This window comes from Muscardinus avellanarius (genome assembly GCF_963383645.1).
Source record: "Muscardinus avellanarius genome assembly, chromosome: 4".
Taxonomy (NCBI): Eukaryota; Metazoa; Chordata; class Mammalia; order Rodentia; family Gliridae; genus Muscardinus; species Muscardinus avellanarius.
In genome coordinates this window covers 28,236,297-28,260,073 of record NC_137789.1, presented here as the reverse complement: position 1 = coordinate 28,260,073, position 23,777 = coordinate 28,236,297, and the positions used below count along the sequence as shown (strand labels likewise).

The 23,777-nt window shown below is 31.2% G+C and overlaps 1 protein-coding gene across 3 annotated transcripts in view; it reads right to left on the bottom strand.

Moving 5' to 3' along the window:
* The window catches only part of CSMD3 (CUB and Sushi multiple domains 3), a gene marked incomplete at both ends in the record, with an annotated part of 1,156,743 nt that overhangs the window by 739,525 nt on the left and 393,441 nt on the right, over positions 1–23,777 (bottom strand). Inside the window, one exon of one of the 3 annotated variants that reach the window (XM_080694904.1) lies at positions 1,658–1,969. The exons of the other annotated variants lie outside the window; for them this stretch is intronic. Coding sequence (XP_080551030.1) covers positions 1,658–1,969 — 312 coding nt within the window. The remainder of the gene's footprint in view (positions 1–1,657; positions 1,970–23,777) is intronic. 3 annotated transcript variants of the gene reach the window in all.

Genomic DNA, 23,777 nt, shown 5'->3' with positions numbered 1-23,777 from the left:
AAAACAAAACAAAACAAAACAAAACACCATTTTTGAAAGAATGTGGGGAAAAAAAGACATATCAACTCTCTAATAACAGTGGGCATTTATAATTGTAATTAAAAAATTTAGCACTGATTTGAAATCTATCAATGATGTACTATTGATGTTTGATTGAAATTTATATAGAATAATTTTAAAACTATTTTATATAATCTGAAAATTTAATGATATCTTTTTCTTTTAAATTTGAATTATTGCTCCAAGTTCTAAAAAGTATTAATTTTTAACTTCAGAGTTTCTTAAACAACATGAGGCTGAGCTGGCTAAGTAGTAATTATAGCATTCTTGATTTTTACAATAAATTTATAGCATAAGCTAAATTAATTCTATTTGGTCTGTAATAAATGATGTTTGGGCAGTTTGTCAATGTTAGTTAAATCATGTAATTTTCCCAAATAAAATAGAAAAAAATAACTTTTATTTCAAATTCAACATTTTAATATATTTTTACCATTTTTATTTTCTAGTATTATGAAGAAACTACTTGATTAAGTAAATGATATATTTTAATTTGATTCCTGTGTTTTTTTGAGTAGCAATATTCATGGTAGAAAAGTGAAGAACAGAGAAGCAAGGTGATGTCCATTTAATCCTTTAAAGTAGATCACAACATGCTAAAAATCCATTTTAGAATATAATTTATTGAAGAGAATTAAAGCAATACATTTCACATAAATTCTAATGGAAATTAGCTTCTAGGATATTTTTGTATGATTGTTCAAATTAACTTATGTAAAAATGTCTTGATTTCTCTCCTGTCTGTGCTCTAAGCATTGAATGGTTTTTCATTACTTAATCCTCTTCTGTATAAACCACACCTAGTGAAAGTACATAAACCAGAGCCGGTTTAGATAATATAAGGATGAGTGGAAAATGAAGTAAATGTTTATATTTAAAATATGATCAAAAATTAATGCTTCCAATGATGCACAGATGAGCTCCTTTTTTTGACACTATTCTCCCTAATGGGCTCTATGCAACCTGTCATAAAGAAACAGAAAAAGAAAGATGTTTGCTACATTAATTTTGTAAAAGATAGATTCATATTAATTAATAGAAATTTACCAACATGCTATTTGATTTTGTGGTTTTTCTTTTTTTAAAAACAAATTAGGAATTTAAGGGATATTATAATTTTGGGGCCATAATATCAATCAATAGCTATTATCTTTTCAACCTAAAAATCTATTTTCAGTACAATTAAATGGGTAAGGCAATATTAATAATTTAGAAATATACTAAGCTATATAAAACAATCACCATTTATGTTTCCATTTTTCAATTACATTATCAATTTTCTCAAGTATCAATCAGCATTTGGATAATATAAAAACTCATGCAAATGAAAAAATTGCTACATGGGATAAATTATTTATGAGTAAATATGTGCATTTATTAATAGAAAACATTTTCTTTATTTGCACTGCTTCTAAAATAATTTCGAAACTTCCAAATTATTTTAGTCTTGGCCCTAACTCGATTGTTTAGCTACTTAGAACTCTTTTTTCACATTCTACATCTTGGCTCTCTTTCAGCTCATTCTCTAATTAGAATCATTACCAAAAGATAGCTTTGGCTGTAACTAAATGGGCACAAGTAAAATAACATCCAATACCTCTATGAGTAACAACTGCAAGCTCTTTAGTTCTTTCTATCTGTTCAGCATTTCTTGGTCTTCTCCTTGTACTTTGTGTATCTGCTTGATGAGGAGCGAGCCCATCCTTGGATGTGTTGGGGTCCAGACCTGAATTTCTGAGATTCGTAACTTGCATTCGCTGTTCCTCGGAAAGTCTATGGATGGTGACAGCTGTAACACTGGATACAGTAACATCTGCAGGTGTGCTAGCAACAGCAATAGCACCCGTGGTAGTCCTGTTATGCTCCTCTAACTCACCAGTGGAGGTAGTGTGGGTCAATGTAGAAGAACCTGTGGGACACAGTAGCACTAGATGCTAACTTTTTCTTTTAAATTTTGTTTTTTTTTTCTGATAAGTTTAATAAATTATATTCTGTTCTATTACCGTAAGGATAATCAACACAAAGAGGCAAAACACAAACACACCACTAAAATGTGAAGCACACCAGATCTGTTGGTGTGTTTATATCAATCAGCCTATGGATAAGTATTAAATACAAAATATAACACATTTTAACTGAAAAACAGAGGGAGAAAGGTGAAAGAGTAAACTCTTTCAATGGCTCTGAATCAGTCTTCTGCTTCTTTCTTTTTAATCCACACATGAATTTTAGCAACAAATGCCTAGCAAGTAACAAGTTTTGATGGAATGGATAACTGTAACCACACTTTTCTCAAAAGTATGCTTTGAAAAGTCTGTGCCATATCTGTTTCTAAATTCTGGGAAACAGATCAAATTATTCTTTTTTAGATCAACAAGTGAAAAAAGACAATTTTTAAATCAAAGTGAAAAAAGCCAACAAAATGATGAAAAAATGAGACTCTAAGATTACTGTATGTAAGCGTATATCTTAAATTCATTTGCCAGAAAGCATTTAACATTATACACTATTCAATGTCAGGAATTACGTGTACTGTAAAATTTAATGCACTTAAATTAGGTAATGTTTTATTATTTCTAAATAAAAATATAACCAAATATGAACTAATTAAACATATTTGCTTTAGAAGTGGTTGAATATAATTATCAGTGAATATGGAATTTTTAATCAAGTGACAGTTTTAAGTAATGACTAAGAATTTTTAAGTAATGATTGGGAATTTCAAAATATCTCATAAGCGTTTTACCATGTGCACATGTATGTGTGTAAGTATGCATACATATGTGTATATATTTATAGTTGCAATATATATTGGAATTTTTATATTGATATATTGACACATTATAACTATTTTTATATTACCATATTATCTTTATTAAAGTTTCATTATAATTTAAAAACATACATTTATATTGCCAAATTGAGATTTTCCTTTTCCTTTTACTTAAAATTTTTAAGAGGGTATCTTTGGTAGTACAGGATTCTTATGTAATTAAATGTAATCTTATAATAGAAGCATGAAACTGAATGAGAATATATTTAAAAAGGATTTTGACAGCTAATATGCTAAACAAGATAAAATACTGAATTTTAGAACTGCAGCTACTAATTGAAAATCATAGGTCCTTATTAGAAAACTCCACAATATTTCTTAAAGCCAATGTGTGGTATGTTTTATATACCCTTCTCCTCAACATTCAAAATTATGTCCACAATGTTTAATTAGTTTACATCAACACACATAAAAATACTTTTAATTACAAATTGGAAAGTAGTTAATATAATATTATTAGATATAGTTAGAGAATGCTTTTTCTTATATTTTTTTATCCTTTGCTGTTCAGGTAATTAATAGGACTAGTGATCCTGCTTTAGGCATTAAACTCAAAAGAAGCCAAAAGGATCTTTACTAACAGACAAGCAAAAGAGCATATTTCTGCTACTAATTTATCAAGCCTCATTTGTCACTTCCCATCTGAATTTGACAACAAAATTTAAAAAAATTAAATGTAGATAATATTTTAAGGGAGCCAGAGATAAATGAGGTATTATAATTATCAGATTATTTTCAGTATCAATATATTTCTAATTACCAATTGGAAAAAGCTGCTATTAAATATTTACCTATTATTCTGAGAAAATTATGATCTACTAAATTCATGATTGTTGTGCAAAGCAGCCTTTAATATTTGCTAAGTTAATACTTAGTAAGGATTTTCTTTAATCACAAGATTAAGTACTGCTTACAGTACTAACCAGTGGTAATTTATCTCATGGTAAAGTATATATTTAGGATGTCCATATGCTCATTTCCTTGAAAACTACTTTACATTTTCCTCCTTGGAATTTAATTGAACATTCTATTTTTGAAAGGACATATGTAATGAGAATGAAAAACTAATACTTTAAAATTTTTCATGACTTCATTATAATTTCCAGGCTTTTAAATTTTTTTAAAAAACCACTTAACTATAAACATGTGCTTCCAATTAAAAGCTAAAAGTATGAAAAATAATGGAAGTTGTATTGTGTCTCAAACATAGGTATTCTTGCTTTAACAAGGAAGTAAACTGAATTATCACATCCCATCATGAAATCATGTTTAATATCAAAATATTTTTGTATTGGGGTCAGTATTTCTGTTGTAATCTTTGGGAACAGGGTGAGGTTGCTTTTATAAGAGGCATCTAATCCCTAAAGACAAAATTTAAACACCCATATTCTTTAAGTTCTAGACTAAATATGAGACTTAGAACTGATGTTTTGTAGCACTGATGTTTACTAGTGACACAAATCTTTAAATCTTTAACATTAGAACTGTATTCCCACCAGTGTTGGCAGTGATTCTGTAATATTTCTTGCCCTGAAAACAGGGCAGGATTTCATGTTAAAATAAAGTATAGCAAACTTCATTTCTTTGATAACCATAATCTAACCAGATATGTATTTCAACCAGGTATCTTAATAGTCAGTTCTTATGTTTTATGTTACATTGTAGTCATATTCTTTCCTTTTCTATACTTGAAAGCAAGCTCCCTGAAGGCTGAGATTTTTGGTTACTGTGTTCATTGCTTAATTCCTAGCGTCTAGAAAAGTGTCTGGCCAATAGTAGATGCTCATGTTACACTCAGCAAAACAAAGTATATATGAACAAATGAACTCAATAAGGCTAAACAATATTATCAATAATAAAAAGGTAAATTTCAGAAATGAAATATGATTTTCAACTATGAAAAAGTCACATTTCATGTTAACATGAATATACAACAGTCCAAGGGGGTAGGAAAGGAAACCAATAATTATGTTTTAACCTTTCAAAAACATCACTTTGATAAAGTGTGGAATTTAAAAATTCAGATGCATCAGTAAAAATTACTTCAAATTAATTTTTATCATTCCCAGCCATGAAAGTTTACTATGTTGGTGTGAAATGGGTTTACGTAGAATGTTGAAATTTTTATAGTAAACAGTAGATATAATCTCATGACAGAACATAGAAGTATGTCTGAATTTAGAAAGATAAGTTTGATACATATATTGAAACTATAAAGGAAAGATATTGAATTATTTATAAGGCAATAAAATCATCCATAACCATACAATTATAAAATGTATATGTATGATCATTCTATTTTAAATGTAAACCAATTTCGAATAATGATATTGGTACCATTTTAAATTGTGTATGAAACACTGATTTTCATATCATCAAAATTTATAATTTAACAAATTAAAAGCATTCAATTTTTGCACACATTTTGTTTAATGAAGTAATTGTCAATTTTGGAAAAAGCCTTAGAATTATGTATAGCAACAATCCAGTATTAAATATATATTTCTTATCCAATGTTAAAGTATATTTTACTTTTTAAAAAAAATTGAAATATGCTGCACAATTCCATAAACACTGTCTTAAATAGAACACTTAAATGTATAAAAGATATAGAACTCAAATTAAAGGAATAAAGTATACATTAAAATCATTCTTCATTTGAAATCAAATCATATATATGAGATACAGTTAGTCACAATTAGATTATACTCTCATTAAATTAATTGCAATATAGTTTTAAATAAGATGTTTACAATATAAGAAATCTAAAATATAATTTTAAAAATATCATTTAACAAAATGTTTCTCAATATAAGAAAAATAAAATGAAATGATTTACATATATAAACATGATTCTATAAAATCATAATTACATGCTATACTTTGAATTGTGATAATGGAAAATGACATGTTATACATGTAAATTAGCAAATTTATTCAGTAGTATTGCAATATTAAATTAGGATTTGATTATGTGATTAAATAAAAATTTAGTTTTAAAAAATATTTAATTTTAGCAATATATCTGCAAGGGATTGAGCATGAGACTAATAAATATACCATTTAGAAAACATGCCAGACAAAATCTCATATCATATTTGAATATGAAATTTCATTATATTTTCAGTCCTGTAAATTGCTTTAAATTTTAAGATTTGCTGTTTTGTAATTACTGTCTAACTTATTGCAAATAAGAATAAATTGGTAAGGGCATGAAATGATGGTCCAATAGATCTACAATTATATAATATCAATTAAAAGCTTTTATATTAATGTCTAATACATTATCTTATGTAGAATTAGTTCGTATATTATTTCTTCCTTTAATTTTAGTGTTTTGCTGAAGCATTTGAGTAAAAGTTTAACAAAACAATAGTATGCAATGATGAAATGTAACAAACATTTAAAATAAAAATACATAAAGCAAAAAGTTTATATATACAAAATAAAATAACACAATGATGAAATCTAAATACTACTAATGTGACAGTTTTGTTTGAGTCACCATGTAGTATTCTATAAATTTTAGTATATTTAATTTATTTTGTCCTTTGGTTTTCCTTTACTTATTTAACATTACTTATGTGAATCTTATTGGGAAACGTACCAATACATGAGAACATTTGCAAACTCACTGAATGTGTTTGTAGTGACACAATGCCAGATGTTTTTCCACCTTAAATGTTACCGTTTTCACTAAGCATATGGTAGTTGGAAGAATAGCTAAAGTATTTTACATCTTCAACATTATTAATTCTAGTATTTTAAAATCTGTATGGTTTATAATTTGATACTTTAAGAGTTGGTGTATGTATACATACTTTCAGTAACTTTCAAGTTGGAGAAGAGATGGGTAAACTGAGATAGGATGCACCCTTTAAAACTAGCAGAAAAGCAAATGTTCAATCAATTGTTTAATATAAAACTATCCCTTTGACTAGGAGAATAAGTAAATTCTGAAAAGTAATGAGCTTATAATTCTGTCTTATAGGTTTATGTTGATCTTATAAAATTTGGCTTTAAATAAAAATACTGCATTTATGCTCAAAAGTCCATGAAACTGGTCTTTTAATTTATTTAATAAACATGATATAATCTGGTACTCAACTTATGGCATGGAAATGAAAATTAGCTGCAAATTTCAGCCAGATTTGAGACATGAATATATGAATGTTTCATGTTGGTGAAATTTTTAAGAATCAGTAATTCATGTAACAAATTTTCTATGATTATGGATTAATTAAGTAAATATTAATTTTAAATAGAGCTAGAAGTTTAATCTTTCTCAACATATAGATATACTGACATTTACAATTTTATGTCATATATACCAACTTAAAATTATAAGTCTCAAATAGGAAACAATATTAAGTGTAATGATTAGATTTGCTATTGTTTCTCAAATACAAGTGGTCTAAACAGTATAATGTGCAAAATGAATGAATAAAGTACTTGCAATTCATGCTTAAACTGGTAATATTAAATTTGTCAGTAAGCAAGATATCTACTAAAACCACACTTACTATGAGTAAATAAATTATTATAAAACAACTATGAAACAAATGATTTTTTACTCCATGTTATTTTACATGCCCAAAAACCATTAATTCTGAATCACTGGAAATTTTGATGAGCTCACATACCAAACAATGGAATATCCTTTTTTCCTAATGAGATATAAAAACTTAGAAAGCACTAAGTAAACAGCTTTGTTGGGCAACAATGACAAAACTATATTTATACATAAATGCATGAGCTTTGTAATAATTATTATCACAGTTCTGTCATAAAATGTTAAAATTAGATATCTCATTTCTTAGTAGTAAAATAGAATAAGAGCATACTAGGAAAAATATAGTTTAAATAGATGGTTGTGAGACTCTCAAAAATAATCTCTCAATCTGTGTCTGTCTGTCTATCTGTCCATCTATTTGTGTGTGTGCGTGTGTGTGTGTGTGTGATAACCATTCTTGCTTCTCACAGTTGAGTAAAATGAAGGTACAGAATCAAGTTTCAGCATCTTATCACTATCCTTTGCATATATTTTGGGAGTCTCTGCTCTGTTCAGTGATGGGTCCTAGTGTCATATTTTACATTTTTAATTTTAATGTGCGCACCCAAAAACACACATACCACTTGTAGGAAACAATAAACTATAAACTTATTTTTATAACCAAGTATAATTATATTTAATCTCCATAAAGTCACAACTCTGATAATAAAACTAGAAGACAGATTTTGAATAAAATTTATGGCAGCATTATTAGAGTTTATAAGAAGGAAAAAGAGGCAGCATTATCATTCCTATCTTTCTGTAACCATCAACCAGAATCCTGCAACTTTAGACTGCTTTGTGGTAGCAGCTCTTATTACTTAGAGCAGAAGAAATTGCCATTTTAGGTTTCCCACAAACAACACTAAACTTAGCGTACACTGGTCTCTGTCCTTCTGTACTAAATTTTGTGGAATAGCTGTGAGTTCTCATGGGAGATTCAGAAGAATACATAAGAAAAAGGGATAATCTACATATTTTATTCCAAAATCTCTTATCAGGAACTTCTTCACTTTTACAGTTCTGCTGTCTATACTCATATCTATTTATATTGTTTTGAAGGAAGATCCATATCCATGTTTAGTCAACTCCCCTTTAATATTAAATAAATATATGATGGAAAAATGAACGAGTAAATGTGGTTAAATAGGCTACTGTTCTTTCTCACAATATATAAATATTGTGTTTTATATATAAACAATAATTTTGAGTGTTTAATCCAAGCATAAGTAATTGGACCTTTCCAAACATGCTCAAATAATATATAAAAATATAATCACAATGTGATTGAATTTGATATACTGCATATGCTAGAATAAAACTATGAAAAGAGAAGAAAAATCATCTAACTACCCAGAAATTACTCTTTTATCTGTGTTTTCTCAAGTGAGGGTAGCATTTTACCTTTTTTCATCAAAAACACCTTTACAAAAACCTTTATAATGATAGTATTTATTATTTTGAAGAAGAAGAGAAAAAAGCATGGAAGGATTTTAACGGAATTTTCTTTTCTACCAATAATGACAGAGAAAACAAACAAGAGCTCTTTCGATGCCCTGACCTATGATCACCTGAATATCTCCCTGTTTTCGTTACCTTCCACACTATTCATTAATTATAAAGACTTCTTTTTAAATGTTCATATATAAGGTTGGTTTTGTATGTGTGATGTGATTTAAAAGGAACTAAAACGTTTTCTTTACCCCTGTCTTTCTTTCTGTGTACTCATATGTTACTTTTTTGTGTGGTGCTGGGATTGAACCCAGGGGCATTCTACCTTTGAGCAACACCTCCAGTCCTAGTTTTTATTCTTTATTTTGAAACAGGATCTCACTAAGTTGTGGATGGCCTCACTAAGTAACTGGGGCTGGCCGCAAACTCAAATCCTCCTGTCTCAGTTTCCCATGCTAAAGGGATTCAATATTGCCCTTCACAAATTATCATCTCATAATCCAATAAATAATTTCCTGGTTAAAGAGCACATACTTTAGAGTGATTGCTTAAATAGTCAATTTGCTTTATTTATTACACATTTTTCTTATCTTCAGAAGAAATATTATGGGGAGTTTGGGAGATACACACTTTTGGAGGAAGATGAAGCTGGCCATAAGAACATTTAATGAACCTTACTGGGGCATTTGTCATATATTGATATCTGATCCCATGAGATGATTACATGATTGGAAGAAAACTAGTTTCTTTCTAATAAGTGATATGTAAAGGAGGTGTAGATGTCTAAAAACAGACTTACATTATGGAGGAAAGACTGTTATGGTGTTGATTGTGAAAGGTTTCTGAGTAACTGGTAAGAATTTGAATAAATATGCTGCAGTAAAGCAGGCCAATAAGAAGTTCAGGTCAAAAAGTTATACATCCTAATCTGTAGAAGACTTTTATTTTATAGCCTCAAGTTAATTAGTAGAAGGGGTGATTTGCTTGAAAATAAATAACTTTAGATTAGAAAAACAAAACCTTTCAGAAATGTTAAGAACCAATAGTTAATCTTTTAAAATTATCATTAACCTGAAAGGCAAATATGTATACACATTGTATATTGAGGTATTATATATAACATATAAAAATTGGCATATTTATGACATATAGCCAATAATTAAAGGTAAACCTTTATATTTCTTCCTGAAATTATTTTTCCAATTTGATTTTCACAAATTTATTCTATTTGAACATATATACAAAAGTAACCTGTGTTTTAATATCATTAAAATGTTATTAACAGCATCATAAAATTTGTTGAGATTTGCATTGCTGATATGTGGCTTAAAATATGTTTTGTTTCTTAAGTTTGATTATGGCAACAGAAGAAGTTAAAAATCAGCATAAAACATGTATATCTAACCGAGAAGTAGCTTAGAGATAATCTATTTTAATACTGTATGACATCTGGCCAACTTTTTTTGATTCTATCTACTCTAAGAGTAGAAAATTTGATCCTTAGGGTAATATAAAACAGAAGGTTAATTAGAGGTTCTTTCACTCAAAGCTTCTCTGGAGATGAGACAGATAAAAATGTGTTTTAATTACAAAAAATAATCTACGTCCTGTAGAACAGAATATACTTAGTGAGACAGAAAAAAGAACAATATGTAAAGGAAGAGATTAGCAAACTACATGTGTTTTTACATCTTTAGAGATTCTGAAAAAAGAAACCTTAACTTGTACACATTCCCGAGAATGTGAATGTTAGTTACTTAGTGAATCTTTCTATATTCTTTTTATTCTACATCAAGGAGAATAAAAATTGCTTTTTTCTTCCTTTTCTGTATGTTTCAATTCCATTTTAACTTTCCTAACTACAAAACTTATTACATTCTCTTTTCTCTTTCTTTTCCTTGCTATTTTACAAACATAAGTTAAATGGCTGCTATGTGTCACATCTATGTCACATGTCATTATATATAGTATATGCACACTCATATACACACATATATGTCCATAAAGTGTTCCTTTTTCGAGATAAACAGACAAATGTCTAATGTTTTAAAAACTAAGGACAATGTGACATATTCAACATATTCAATAGAGGAACATATAGAGAACTAGGAAAATAGCTAGAAAAGCTACAAACCAGGAAGATATTATAGCTGATGAAGAGACATTGTTGTTGAATTTAAAGTATGAGATTTTGACCATGAGGTGAGGAATAAGAGAATATTCTGGTAACAGCTTGAGGGGGGGGGGAACAGTACAGGAAAAGGAAAGACATCATTCAGGGAAATGCAAATCATTTGGGGTGGCAGGAACAGAGAGCACGATGACCAACATCAAGCCGTGGAGTCAAGACACTGCAACATCACTTGGAAAGACCAGGCTTCGTTGAAGGATATGAAGTGGAAGATTGGTATGACAAAGCTGTTCTTTAGAATGATTTTCTTGCTGAATATAATGTGAACAAAATATTAAAGAGATACATGAACTAAAGGTAGAACAAACATTTAGCTGATGCAATGACTACCTTGAGAGGGGCACTAGTTTAAGCAAATAAAAATATAGAACATTCAATTAAATTTGGATGTCTAATAAGTATATTTTATATATATATGAAATATATATATATATACATATATATGAGAGTCTAGAAATAGCATACATTTAAAGAAGTTCTTTAATACTGAGAAGGCCCTTTGATAAGAATGTTTGATTTGATCAAGACCATATATACGTAATTTGCTTTCACTTTTTGGAGAAAAAAATTAATTCAAGTGAAAAAAAAAGTTTCTTAATCATTAGTGTGATTTTAAGTATGCAAAGATTTGTATCTACCCAGGTGATTTTGTTATATATTTTAACCCAATTTAATAATATAAATTTCCAATCATTTTTCCAAATTAGACTTTTAACCTCTGTAAGGGTTATAGAAACTCGTTTCACTCATCTGTGAAAAGGTATCTTTGTTATCTATGCAAAATTTCTGAAAAGAGGTGATTAAGAGAGATGATGCATTCAGATACATTTACTTTAATTAAATCACAGGAATATTTGAAGAATTGTGGAATACAGAGTAGCCAGGAGTTATTGAGCACTTCTGGATCAGGCACCGTCCAATTCAGTCCATTGAATTCTCAGAAGCACCCTGTGAGCCCAGGACGGTAACGCTCAGGCATTCAAGACATACTCTGATTCACACAGCTGGAAAGTGGAAAAGCCAGGGAATGGACCAAAATGTAATCCCCAAACCAGGACCTTAAATTCTGTAAAGTGAGGATACTTCTACTTAGCCTGCCCAATAAAATATATTATGAGGAAAACACTTGCATCTGAATCAACGTGTTATTTATTTACATTTTGCTTTCACAGTATTTTTTCTCCGTGCTCTCCATTCCCTACACTGGCCTGATTGCTTCCAAGTTCTTTTAACATTTCCCAAACCTCAGGCATAATCATCCCACAGAGCTAAAAGAGAAACCTGTTCTCAATACATCCTCTCCCTACATTTTTGTTTCCTCACAGAAGAGAGCAGGGTACTGAGCTGGGTAGGTAGTGAGGATAGGAAATAGGCAATAGAAATTATTTATTCTCCTCTACCTACTGCCCAATCTCTGCTGCCTCTAAGAAAAGTGGGTTTAGGAACCTGGATTGTATACTTTGGCTAAGATCGTCTACCTCAGGCTAGATATGCGAAGTGCAGGTCACTTGGATTCATAGGAAACATGGGCATGGCAAAGATGAAGCAGGACTTTCTCCCCATTGTTTGTGAATTTTCAAAGCCCTCTTGAGTTTTTGTGAAACTCAAGAAAGAAAATAGTGTCAAATGTTCTTTTACACTCCTCTTACAATGATGTGCATATAATTTCCTCCTGTCAAATATGATGAAGCCCTCATGAATTCAAATTATTTGAAGTTAAGAAAATAAAAGAACAAATTCTTATATATTCACACTTATGTATTATGTTTCACACTTACTTAACTTGTAAATGCATTAAAATGAATATTATATCCCAATAGCCTGTTTTCTTTTTAATAGTTTAGTTGCTCCATTTAATAGTTCAGTTTGATAGATTATCTTGACATATATTTCAGTCTTTTTTGACAATTGGAGCTTTTCTTTCATAAAACAGTTTTGAGTTTTTCTTAGCAATCTAACTTCACTTATCTGAAAAATAACTTCTACTCAATAGTTGCAAGACTCATATTACATTCATGAGGCTTCTTAAAATATTGCCAGTTTAGGTTATTTTCCCCATTTTTGGCATGAAAAAAACCCTGAAAATTTCTGGTTTTTAACTTTTACATGCAAAGACTTCTCCAATTTTCAGAATATTTTATGGGACAATCTTCCTTTTCTCTTCCATATATCAATTTTATTGTTCATGAAAAGTGGATACATTACTATGATGAATTATTTGTTTATTAATTTTTTGTGATGCGGAGGATTGAACCCCGGGGCATTCTATCTCCAAGCGACACCAACAGCCTTTTTTTTTAAATTAATATTCTATATATTGAAACAGTATCTCACTAGCTGCGAAAAGGCCTCATAAGTAGCTTAGGCTGGCAGTGAACCTGTGATCCTCCAGTCTCAGCCTCCGAAGCACTGGGATTACAGGCCTGTGCCACCATGCTTGGCTACTAGGAAGATTTATGACCCAGAAACTCAGAAGTCCCTTATTCCTCAACAACTATTCCCCATTGAAATGCCGGGCATGGTGGCCCATGCTTGTAATCCTTGCGGTTGGGAGGCGGAGACAGGAGGATAGGGCAAGTTCAAAGCCAGCCTCGCTAGCTTAAAAGACCCTGTTTCCAAATTTAAAAAATACATAAAATAGGTCTGGGAGTGTAGCCCAGAGGTAGATGGGTTTCCAGGAATCCCAGTACCACCAAAAAAAATAAAAAATAAATAAATAAATATTCCTCATTGATTCAAAGTACTAATAATCAAAGCCCGATAAGTTTCCTTGAGGTTGCCATATAAGAAAGTATATTAATCTTACTGGAAGATGAGAGGCACAAGAAGACAAAACAAAGTGCCTAATTAACACTACAATGAGTAAGACCACATTAAACTTTCTACCAAGTTAACAGTCCAGCTGAATATAGTCATAATGTGAGCATGAAACCATACTGTCAACAAACAAAAACCTAAAGAATAATAGGCTACTGTTGTTTTAGCCTTCTACAACTTGGAGCATCTTGGAGTAACTTCTAAAGGCAACGGTTTACTGATATAATTAGTGAATTTCCAAAGTTTTATAGAGTAGGTAACAGAAACACTCATCTGATATTGAGTATCTACTTGGTAAAGAGAGGGTTTCCAAATAAAGCTGTCAAACAAACCAAAAAGATGAATTAGGGTTTCCAAGATGAAGAGAAAGAAATGAAATAATCTATACAAAATGTCTCCTACATTAAAAAGCCCTGAGGATAGTCATATTGTTAATGTCTAGTAATTAGAGCCCACTTAAAATGGGCAAGAAGGAATAGATTATAAATGGGAAATCTCACAAACTTAGGCTGAAAATATAGATAGAAGACAGAGTATGACAATATGGTGCAAACGATTATGATTCAAGCCATGAAAAGATATTTGGATTTTGTTCTAAAGCCACCGGCCAACACTTCTCAACTTCACTCATTCTACGTAGCACCACATTTCTCCTATTCCTTTATAGAACCAAATGTGTTTCTTAAAAGAAAAGTTGTATTGAGATAAGAATAAGTCTTTCCACTAAGGAAAAATATTTAAAAAATTTGTAAGTGTAAAATGCAAAAAAATTAGTAATTCCAAAATGTTTTTATCCAAGGTGATCTCTGAAGAAAATTTTTTAAAAAAGCTAACTTTTTAACTAATAAGAATTATCTGTCTATATACATTTTCTCCAGTTGTAATTTTTCTACTTTCCAATGCCATACCTATGAGAAACTACTTCCTCATTTCCCCCAAAATGTTAGATAGAGTTGTTTCCTGAATTAAAATGACAAATTATTGATAATAGTATAGTTTACAGAAAGGTTAATGAGGTCTTTCAAAAGAGTATGAAGCTCATGTCCTAGGCTTTCAGCCACAAACTAGTAGGTTGCAGAGGATTCAGCAGGGCATCAGGGTTTTCAGAGCCCCCCTTCATACCATATGGTCAACTGAGATCGATTTATAAAAGTGGTCATCTGGCATATATCTTTCTGTGCAATTATATGGCAAAATATGTTCTCCAAATATTGAATTTTCTTTTTAGGGAAATGATTTCTGCTATCAGCTACTATTGAATCTACGCAGTTCTTACTGTCTGGGTAGAATAAATACTTTTATATGCAGTTAAATATTTTCTAGAATTTAATTAAGATGAAATATGTCTTGAAACTGAAATAAGAATTAAAAATGATATTCAAGTTAATCTGTGAATTAAACTGAAGTTTTCTGTGTATGGAAACAAAGGATGAGACAGAAAACATTGAGTCTAAAATTAATATTTTCTACCTTGTAAATAAGCTGCAACTCATTCCAGTAATACATGCATGTTTGTTTTTAAAAATATCAATACTCCACCTACTTATCACCACTTCTAGTAAACATGAGGTAACCAGTACACCATTGTGTTATAGTGCCAAGTAAATAAAAGTGTTATTTTAGTTAGCGTATGAGGGCTTGTAATAGGTCAATCTTAAGCACTTTAGAACTAATGAAAAAAAAATAGATCATCACTTTTTCCCTGGGGGATTGCAGAAATATAACAATGGATCAGAATATGTTAACATCCATTCAACCTAAACACATTGAAAGGAGTGAAGAATTTAATTTAGTTATATTTTAATTCATTTTAATATACTGTCCACTTTCCATCTTTTTTCCTTTTCTTGTACATTTGTCCTTCCTTTCTTGTTTCTCTTTCTCCTTTTTCTCCCCTTTCTCAACTCCTTCTGTCTTTATATTTCTTTTCTTCTACAAAATATAGCAAGAGTTTAATATATTGGAGAAATTCCTCTGGGTAAAAATGGCCAAATGAAACCAAACGATAACAAAAGAAAAAAGATTTCAGGAATGCTAGTATATGAAAGCATAAGTATATAAGGCAGTGATGGAGAAGCTTGGATTATTGAAGAAAGCCTATTTTTTTTTTTTTTTTTTTTTTTGGTGGTACTGGGGTTCCTGGAAACCCTTCTACCTCTGGGCTACGCTCCCAGATCTATTTTTATACTTTTTAAAATTTGGAAACAGGATCTCTTAAGCCAGTGTGCGCGGCTGGCTTCGAACCTGAGCGATCCTGCTGTCTCCGCCTCCCAAGCGCCGGGATTACAAGCATGCGCCACCACCCCTGGCCCATTTTATATTTTTATTTGGAAACAGGGTCTCTTAAGCCAGTAAGGCTGGCTTCAGAATTGCGAGATCCTCCTGTCTCCGCCTCATAAGCACAGGGATTACAAGCTTGCACCACCACACCCAGCAAAGAAAGCCTATTTCACATTAGTTCATCTTCTCTGAGAAGTGTATATTTGTAATGCCTCGTGAGAAATGGGAAACAGTCAGTCATGGGTAGATTTGAAAACATACCTTTCTATTCAGATAAAGAGCAAATATAAAGAACAGAAGGCAGAAAACTGTGTGGTATGAACAAGAAGGCACTAGCTAAATATTTAGATTAAGGGTTGGTATGTCATTGTAAGAAGTTTGAGTTTATTTTCTAATCTATTTTAAGGTCATTATGGACATTTAGGTGTAAAATGGATAACGTTGCTTTAAATTTATAATATCCATTTCCAAGTGGATTTATAAGTATATGCATATAAGTATGCATGTGTGTGCATATATATGTTTATAATGACAATTTATAAATGGACATTAATGGGCATTATAAATAAGTATGCATGTGTATGTAAGTATGCGTGTGTGTGTCTGTGTGGGCGTGTGTGTGTTAGAGAGTTGATGACAGTGGTATTTTGCTACCATAGTGGAAAATATGTGGCATAGCGACTCAGTGTCGTGTGGAAAAAAATGAGGCTGGCCTTTTTCCCCATGAGAGCATCTAAAAAATAAAAAAGTTCAAAAATTGCTATTATAGAGCTTCTGAATTTGGATGTATATTTGCAAGGGTTGAAAAAGTAAATAAGCCAGTCCAGGAATTCCATATCAAGAGCCAAGAGCAGGACCCATGCTGAATGAGGAATTTCTTGGGATATTATGGAAAGTACAATGAGTACTGAAATAAAAAAATATATATATCCAAATGGCTAATTGAAAGCAATTTTCCAAATAAATAACAGAACAAGTGATGGGAATGTTAAAAAGCGAGGAGCATAGTCCTTGAAAAAAACAGATGCTGTGAGCGGCGGGAAGACGCCAGTGTAACTGGCACAAATGTGACAGTGAATAATTATTTCGGTTGACTCTTAAAGCCTGTAGTACACATAGAGGAATGTATCCAAAATATTCCAAAAATTCTTATCTGTGAAGTTTTAAAAATATAAGGATGCCAAGTCTAAAATGAGATATAAAAATAAAATGAGATTATAATGTTATCATAATCTCATGAGTTATATTAATTTGTGAATTAAGAAAATAAGTTCATATATCCAGTGAAAAACAAGTATTTTGGGTAGCTGCTTTAACAAATATAAATTGCGAGCCTATTGTATGCTGTGCCCTATCATGCTGAGAATAAAAAAGGAAAATCACGTAAGGTCGTCTTTTCAAAGAACTTAGAATGGTAGAGATAAAACAAATGAACAAATTAACTAAGAAAGGAAATATGCAACAGTGAATTGAGAAACATTTAAACAGAGGGAGAGTAGAGGGTGAATAGTTCCCGGTTAATGAAGGCCCCTTAGAGAAGACAACATTTTTTTTTTTTTTTTTTTTGTGGTACTGGGGTTCCTGGAAGCCCTTCTACCTCCGGGCTACACTCCCAGACCTATTTTATATTTTTATTTGGAAACAAGATCTCTTAAGCCAGCACGGCTGGCTTTGAACCTGTGGGATCCTCCTGTCTCCGCCTCCTAAGCGCAGGTATTACAAGTGTGCGCCACCATGCCCAGCAACTTTTTTTTTTTTTTTTTAATGAGCTAAAAGACCAGTGGAAACCAAGAATGAAAGGGGTATTAGAAAAGAATTCCACAAAGATGGTCAATATTGCTGAGACGCAAACAGGAGAAAAAAAAAAGAGAATGTATGTGTTTGACAGAAAATGTAAGGGTTAGTTGGGTGTGGTGACATGCACCTGTAATTCCAGTACATAGAGGGTGATAGGGGGAGTGCAAGTATGAAGTGAGCTCAGCAATTTAGTGAGGATTTCAGCAACTTGTCAAGACCTTGTTTAAAAACAACAACAAAAAAAAGGACTGTGGGTGTAGCTCTGAGGTAAAATGCCCCTGGGGTTTGAAGCTTGACCTAGCTTATAGTAAAAGAAGATGACCCTGCTACTGTGTAGAAGATGGCTATAGAGAAGTAACTGAGTCAGGTGACAGACCTGTCATAAAGGCTAATCAAAGTTTACGAGTTAGAGATAATGCTTCTTTATGAACAGGGTCAATGAATTGACTCAAGAGGCAAATCAATGAATATAATATGATTAATACTAACATGACTTTAAATCAGATTGTATTTTATTTATTCCAAAAACAAACACAGATATGAAATGTATGATTATATTTCTCAGAGAACTTCTAAAAGCGCTCAACCTGCATATATGAAGTTATTTCCTATATTTTTTCATTTATGCTCAATTCAATGAAAATATATATATTTCTAGTTACTAGCAGAAGCAGGACTGCTGTAAAAACAGTAAGAAACAAGGAAACACTGGCAAGAATCATAGCCATGAATTTTCTTATTATTGTTCAAATAAAAATAATAAGTAAACTCAAGAAAGAAGATACATAATGCTATTTTCCAATATTTTTCATGGAAAATAATCATCCATGAAATTAGCTATGTGAATTCCAAATATGTCTACAAGAGCAAATTACTATGATAGGTACTTTCAAAAATACCATGGGACATAATTATTCTAATATTATACACTAGAATTACTATTATAATGTTATATACAAAAATTATTTTTTCTGTGTTATCACTTATAAAATTGAGATTCTAAGGGCTTAAAATATTGGGTTTGTCTGTAAGTCCAATCATTTTTGCCCTATATTACATTTACATTCTATAATTTACTATTCATTCTTTCTTCATAATATAATGTCCATCAGTGTAGATCATGGTGATGATGAACCATATTTATTCAAATATTGGAATGTGTATACAAGCTGCTCAGTTCATTTTCTCCTGAGTGGTAAAGAATCCGGACAATTGAAAGTGATAGAATTATATATTACTAAAAATAGGAATGTATTTTATTCTTATTTGAAAAGAGAACAAAAATAGGAAGCAAAAGGGACTGCAATCAAATTAGAATAGAAAATGGTAAAATTGTGGGAAGAGATTGAGGGAAGAGATTTCCCAAGGAATTGTGGGAAGAGATTGAGGAAGGGGATTAGGGGAATAATGAGTACTGAGGAAGAGAACATTTTAAATAAAGTTATATCGATATGAAGCTTCACTATCAATGCCACTAACATGTAGCATAAGAGAGAGTTAGTGTAGGTAAGAAAATACACTTAGTGACGTATGCATGTATGTTTGTTCCACTTTCAATCTCACTATATATACCTATATTGTACCAATAAAAATATAAATTTATTTTAGAAAATCTCTTAAAAATAAAAAGAAGTTATTAAGAACAAAAGAAAAAGGAGAGATATGGAAGAGTAAGGAATTACATAAAATATAACCAGTATAAAATATTTGATGAAAAAGTTTAAAACTAAAATTTTCTTACAGGCACGCATTCTAAAAGGCAGTCACCTCAATTTATGGTTTCCAAGGCACTATTCTTTGTTCAAAGACTATAAAGGTTAATAAAGCATAGATTTTACTTTAAAGAAGCTTTAGGATGTACATAAAAAAGCTATAATAAAAGAAAAGATGGGAAAAAAGAAAGATCATATCTACATTGCTATATAAGGAAAAATATGAAGAGGTTGCATTTTCTCATGTAGGCAACTGTAGGAAAGGGAAATTCAGGTCAAAAGAAAAGTTCATCCGAGGATGAAAAGGTATGGGAAAATAACGTAGACAATGACAGTATACCAGGCTTTGCTGCAGATAAAATGAGAGGAATGAGAAAGGAGTAGCTCTAGATGGTAACTTCAAAGATACCAAGTAGTTTAAAGCCGACATCTGTTGCTCTCTGGCCACCCAGAAATGATAGTTCTAGTGTCAGAGATTTATTTGAAGAACTTCAACCTTTCATATCTTTAAGCTTTCATGTCTCATTTCTAATTCTAAATCTTACTGGGAGGTAAGGTGACTATTTCATTTCACATTTACATATAGGGATTTTTAAGAAACTGAGGAGCTTAGGTGTTGAAGTTTTAAACAACTAAGGTCTGTTGCATAAATAATTGAAGTTGCCAGTGTGACCATATCTCAGAATTTTAATTCATAAAGGATTTTATGAAATCATGAAGATAGAAGCAAAAATAGTCAAATTTTATAAAAAGGAAGAAAATCCTTTCTTAAACTTTCACACCCTAAACACGTTCCTGGTTGAAATTCTTCTCAAATGATTTGAACTGAAGATATTGTTTCCTGAATTTTGTTATATCTTGCTTAAATGGGTATATTCGCAGTTGTCTTTTCTATTCTCAGCTAGAATGACATGTTGAAAAATAATATTCTTTCTCTGAAGGATGGTGCAGTTTAAGTTGCTATTCTTTCCTTTGTGGTTAAGGATCTAATTTAATAAACTCTGGAATTAAAAAAAAAGAGATTTGGGGCTTCATTGTTTGTTTTTAAAATTATTTTATTTGTTGTAATATATTTGTCAAATACAACATGATGTTCTAAATTATGCATATATTGTGAAATGGCTATACTGAGCTACTTAACATAGGTATCAATTCACATCTTTTTTCTCTGTGTGTAGAGAGACACTTAAAATCTACTCCCTAATCAATTCTCAAGAATATAATTGAAAAAATATAGTGACTGTAATGTATAAAAGATCTATTGTAACTTTTCTTCCTATCAAACTGGAACTTTGTGTCTTTTAACCAACACCTCTCAAAACTCACCCCACTGTATCTACTGGGAAATACCATTCAACTCTCTACTTCTACAGGTTTCACTATTTTATATTTCATATATAATATATATGTGACATGTTGTATCACATGGTAGTGGTATGTTTTTCTCTGTACCTGGCTTATTCCATTTAAGTAAGTTAGGTATCTACTGATGCATACTAGGGCTGATTCCATTCTTTGGCTTTGTTTCCGCAATCTACTTTTCACATCTTTTCTTCACATTCATACCTCAAACGAGCTTGTCTGGGATTTTGCCAAAATGTTTTCACTGAAATAACCTCCATGTGAGCAAATTCCATTCTCTATCCTCAAATTACTCGTTTGACAAAATAGTTCTTGAATTTCTACCATATGCCCGAAATTTAATAGCCACTCAGCATAGAGCAGAGTAAATAACAGGCAAATATTCCCGTCTTTATGAAGTTTACATTCAGGTAACAAATAGCACCATGATAAAGAGGAATACAAGGAAGGTGGTCTTTCTAACACCAGAAATGAATGGCAATTTTAAGCAGCTACTGTAGAAAAATTGAGATCAAAGCAAAGACACCAAGTGTATCAGAGAGAGACAAATAACAAAAAATAAGAACCTTCCAAACAGAAAGAAGTACAAAGGCCCTGCTATGGGAGAATGTGCAACATTTGGAGTAGCCAGGAAGCCAGCATGGCAGGAAGAGTTGGGAGGGAAAGAATGAGGCCAGATGGAAAAAATTGGCCAAACCTGTAAATAATTGTCTTGAGTAAAATGGAATATTAGAGGGCCCAGTGGTAAGTATCATTTTGGCTAATTTATTGCTAACAAAATATAAAAGGCTAAACATGATAGCAGAGAGGCCTTTCTGGAAGAAGTTTCAGTGATCCAGAAAGAACGATGACTAAGAGCTAGGTCTTACTGGTAAGAGATATGAAAAAAGATGAGGCATCAGGATGATTTTAAAGCCTTGTCCGGAGTAATTGGGGAAAAAATCTCAATTGCCAGTAAGAGCAAATACCTGAAATTCAGTTAAAGAGTTTTTAAATTTGAGATGCATAATTGAAAATCTAAATGGAGATGTTTTATAAACATTTGTATATGTGAAACTAGAATTCGGGTCAGAAGATCTGAACTTGAGGTACAATTTTATGAGTCACTGATGTATAGTTTGTAAAATATTAAAATTTTCTCTTCAAAGAATTTAATGTAAAGGAGAACAGAAAAGCTTTTAGATTATGTAATCTATTACGGACTTCATTCTTGAAATATTCTGTTTTCTGAACTTAAAAATTAATTCTGAGTTTCCCATCCTCTTTACTGATATTCAGTAAATTCTTTTCAAATTCCTATTGTTTGCTGCTCCTCTACCTAAAATATAAATAGTGAGTTGCCTGGGGCTTAATTCTAGGTTGACCTTCATTTGACTTTACAGTAAGTCTTTGGGGAGAGCTTATAGAATCTGAGATTTAAATACTGCATTTATGGGCTGAATTCCAAATAGGACTACTGTTTAGAACTCCTCCTGAATTTCAAACATAGATATTCATTCTGAATTCCAAACATAGATATTCAACTTACTTAACATATTAACTTACTCTATAACCACACATATAATCTTTAGAATAAAATAATAACAATCTCCAAAGAGATCGTGCTTTCTTTTTCCTCCCTATTAAACATTTTTTATTTAGAGTTCTAAACCAAGGTAATAAAATCCAAACTTTCAAAATTTTGAAATCTTGTTTCAAAATTTCTACCGTATCACCATCCTATCAGTTATTACTTCGTAAGCCCTCAAATTTATAATAAATCATTTTTTTCTTCTCTACTTCTATACCCTTAACTTTAACCCAGAACAGTGCAACAAAACTTGTTTTCCTACTTTCCTTCTTTATTTTCTCTACTGAATATTCCACACAGACAATATCAGAAAAAAATATTAAAGATCACTCTCTTGCTTAAAAATGTCTTCCTTGTCAAGACCTGAGAACATGACCCTGTAGAATGATGTCAGGTCAGGTTCACCTAAACCTGGTGCTTTCATGATGGAAATGTTTAACTTTTATGAGGATGTTAGGCTTCCTCTGCAGGACCTGTGTTTGCTTTAACAGGACCGTTATCCCTCCTCAATCTTGTTCAGGCAATTATCACTCTGCTTTCTCTCAGGCTGTTTCCTCTTGTCCTGCATATCACTTTTTCAAGGAGATGTTTCCCCTATGCTCCCTACCTAATCCAGGTGCTCTGTCCCCTCTCCTTTTCTCCATTTCGACCCACTCCACTCTGTCTTTTATAGAAGTTTTCACATTTATAGTTCCTTTTACTTCTGTCTGCTTAATGTGTACACATGCATGCACACAAATATACAAGGAACATATGGAGCCTCTCTATGTGTGCGTATATTTATTAACTTACTTTTATTTGATTGTTTCTGCTACTACTTGGCAACAGTGATGAAGGCAAGGACTTTGCCTTTGTCTTTTACTATCCTATTCCCCTAGAAAATTACATAGAATTTCCCAGGACATCTTCACGAAACTTTTAATAACAAATGAATGAGTGGATATATGATTACTATAAGAAGGTCATAATGAGACTGGGGATTAATTCTATGTGGTCTGTTAAACAAATTCACTAAGGATACTGGTAACTACCAGATAAAATATCCTAGCTGGCTCTTAGAAGTATATTTCATCTATTTAGGTAAATATTTATAATAGTAGGCACTTTAAAGCTCTTTTATGGTGTGAGACAATATGCTAATTTTCTTGTAT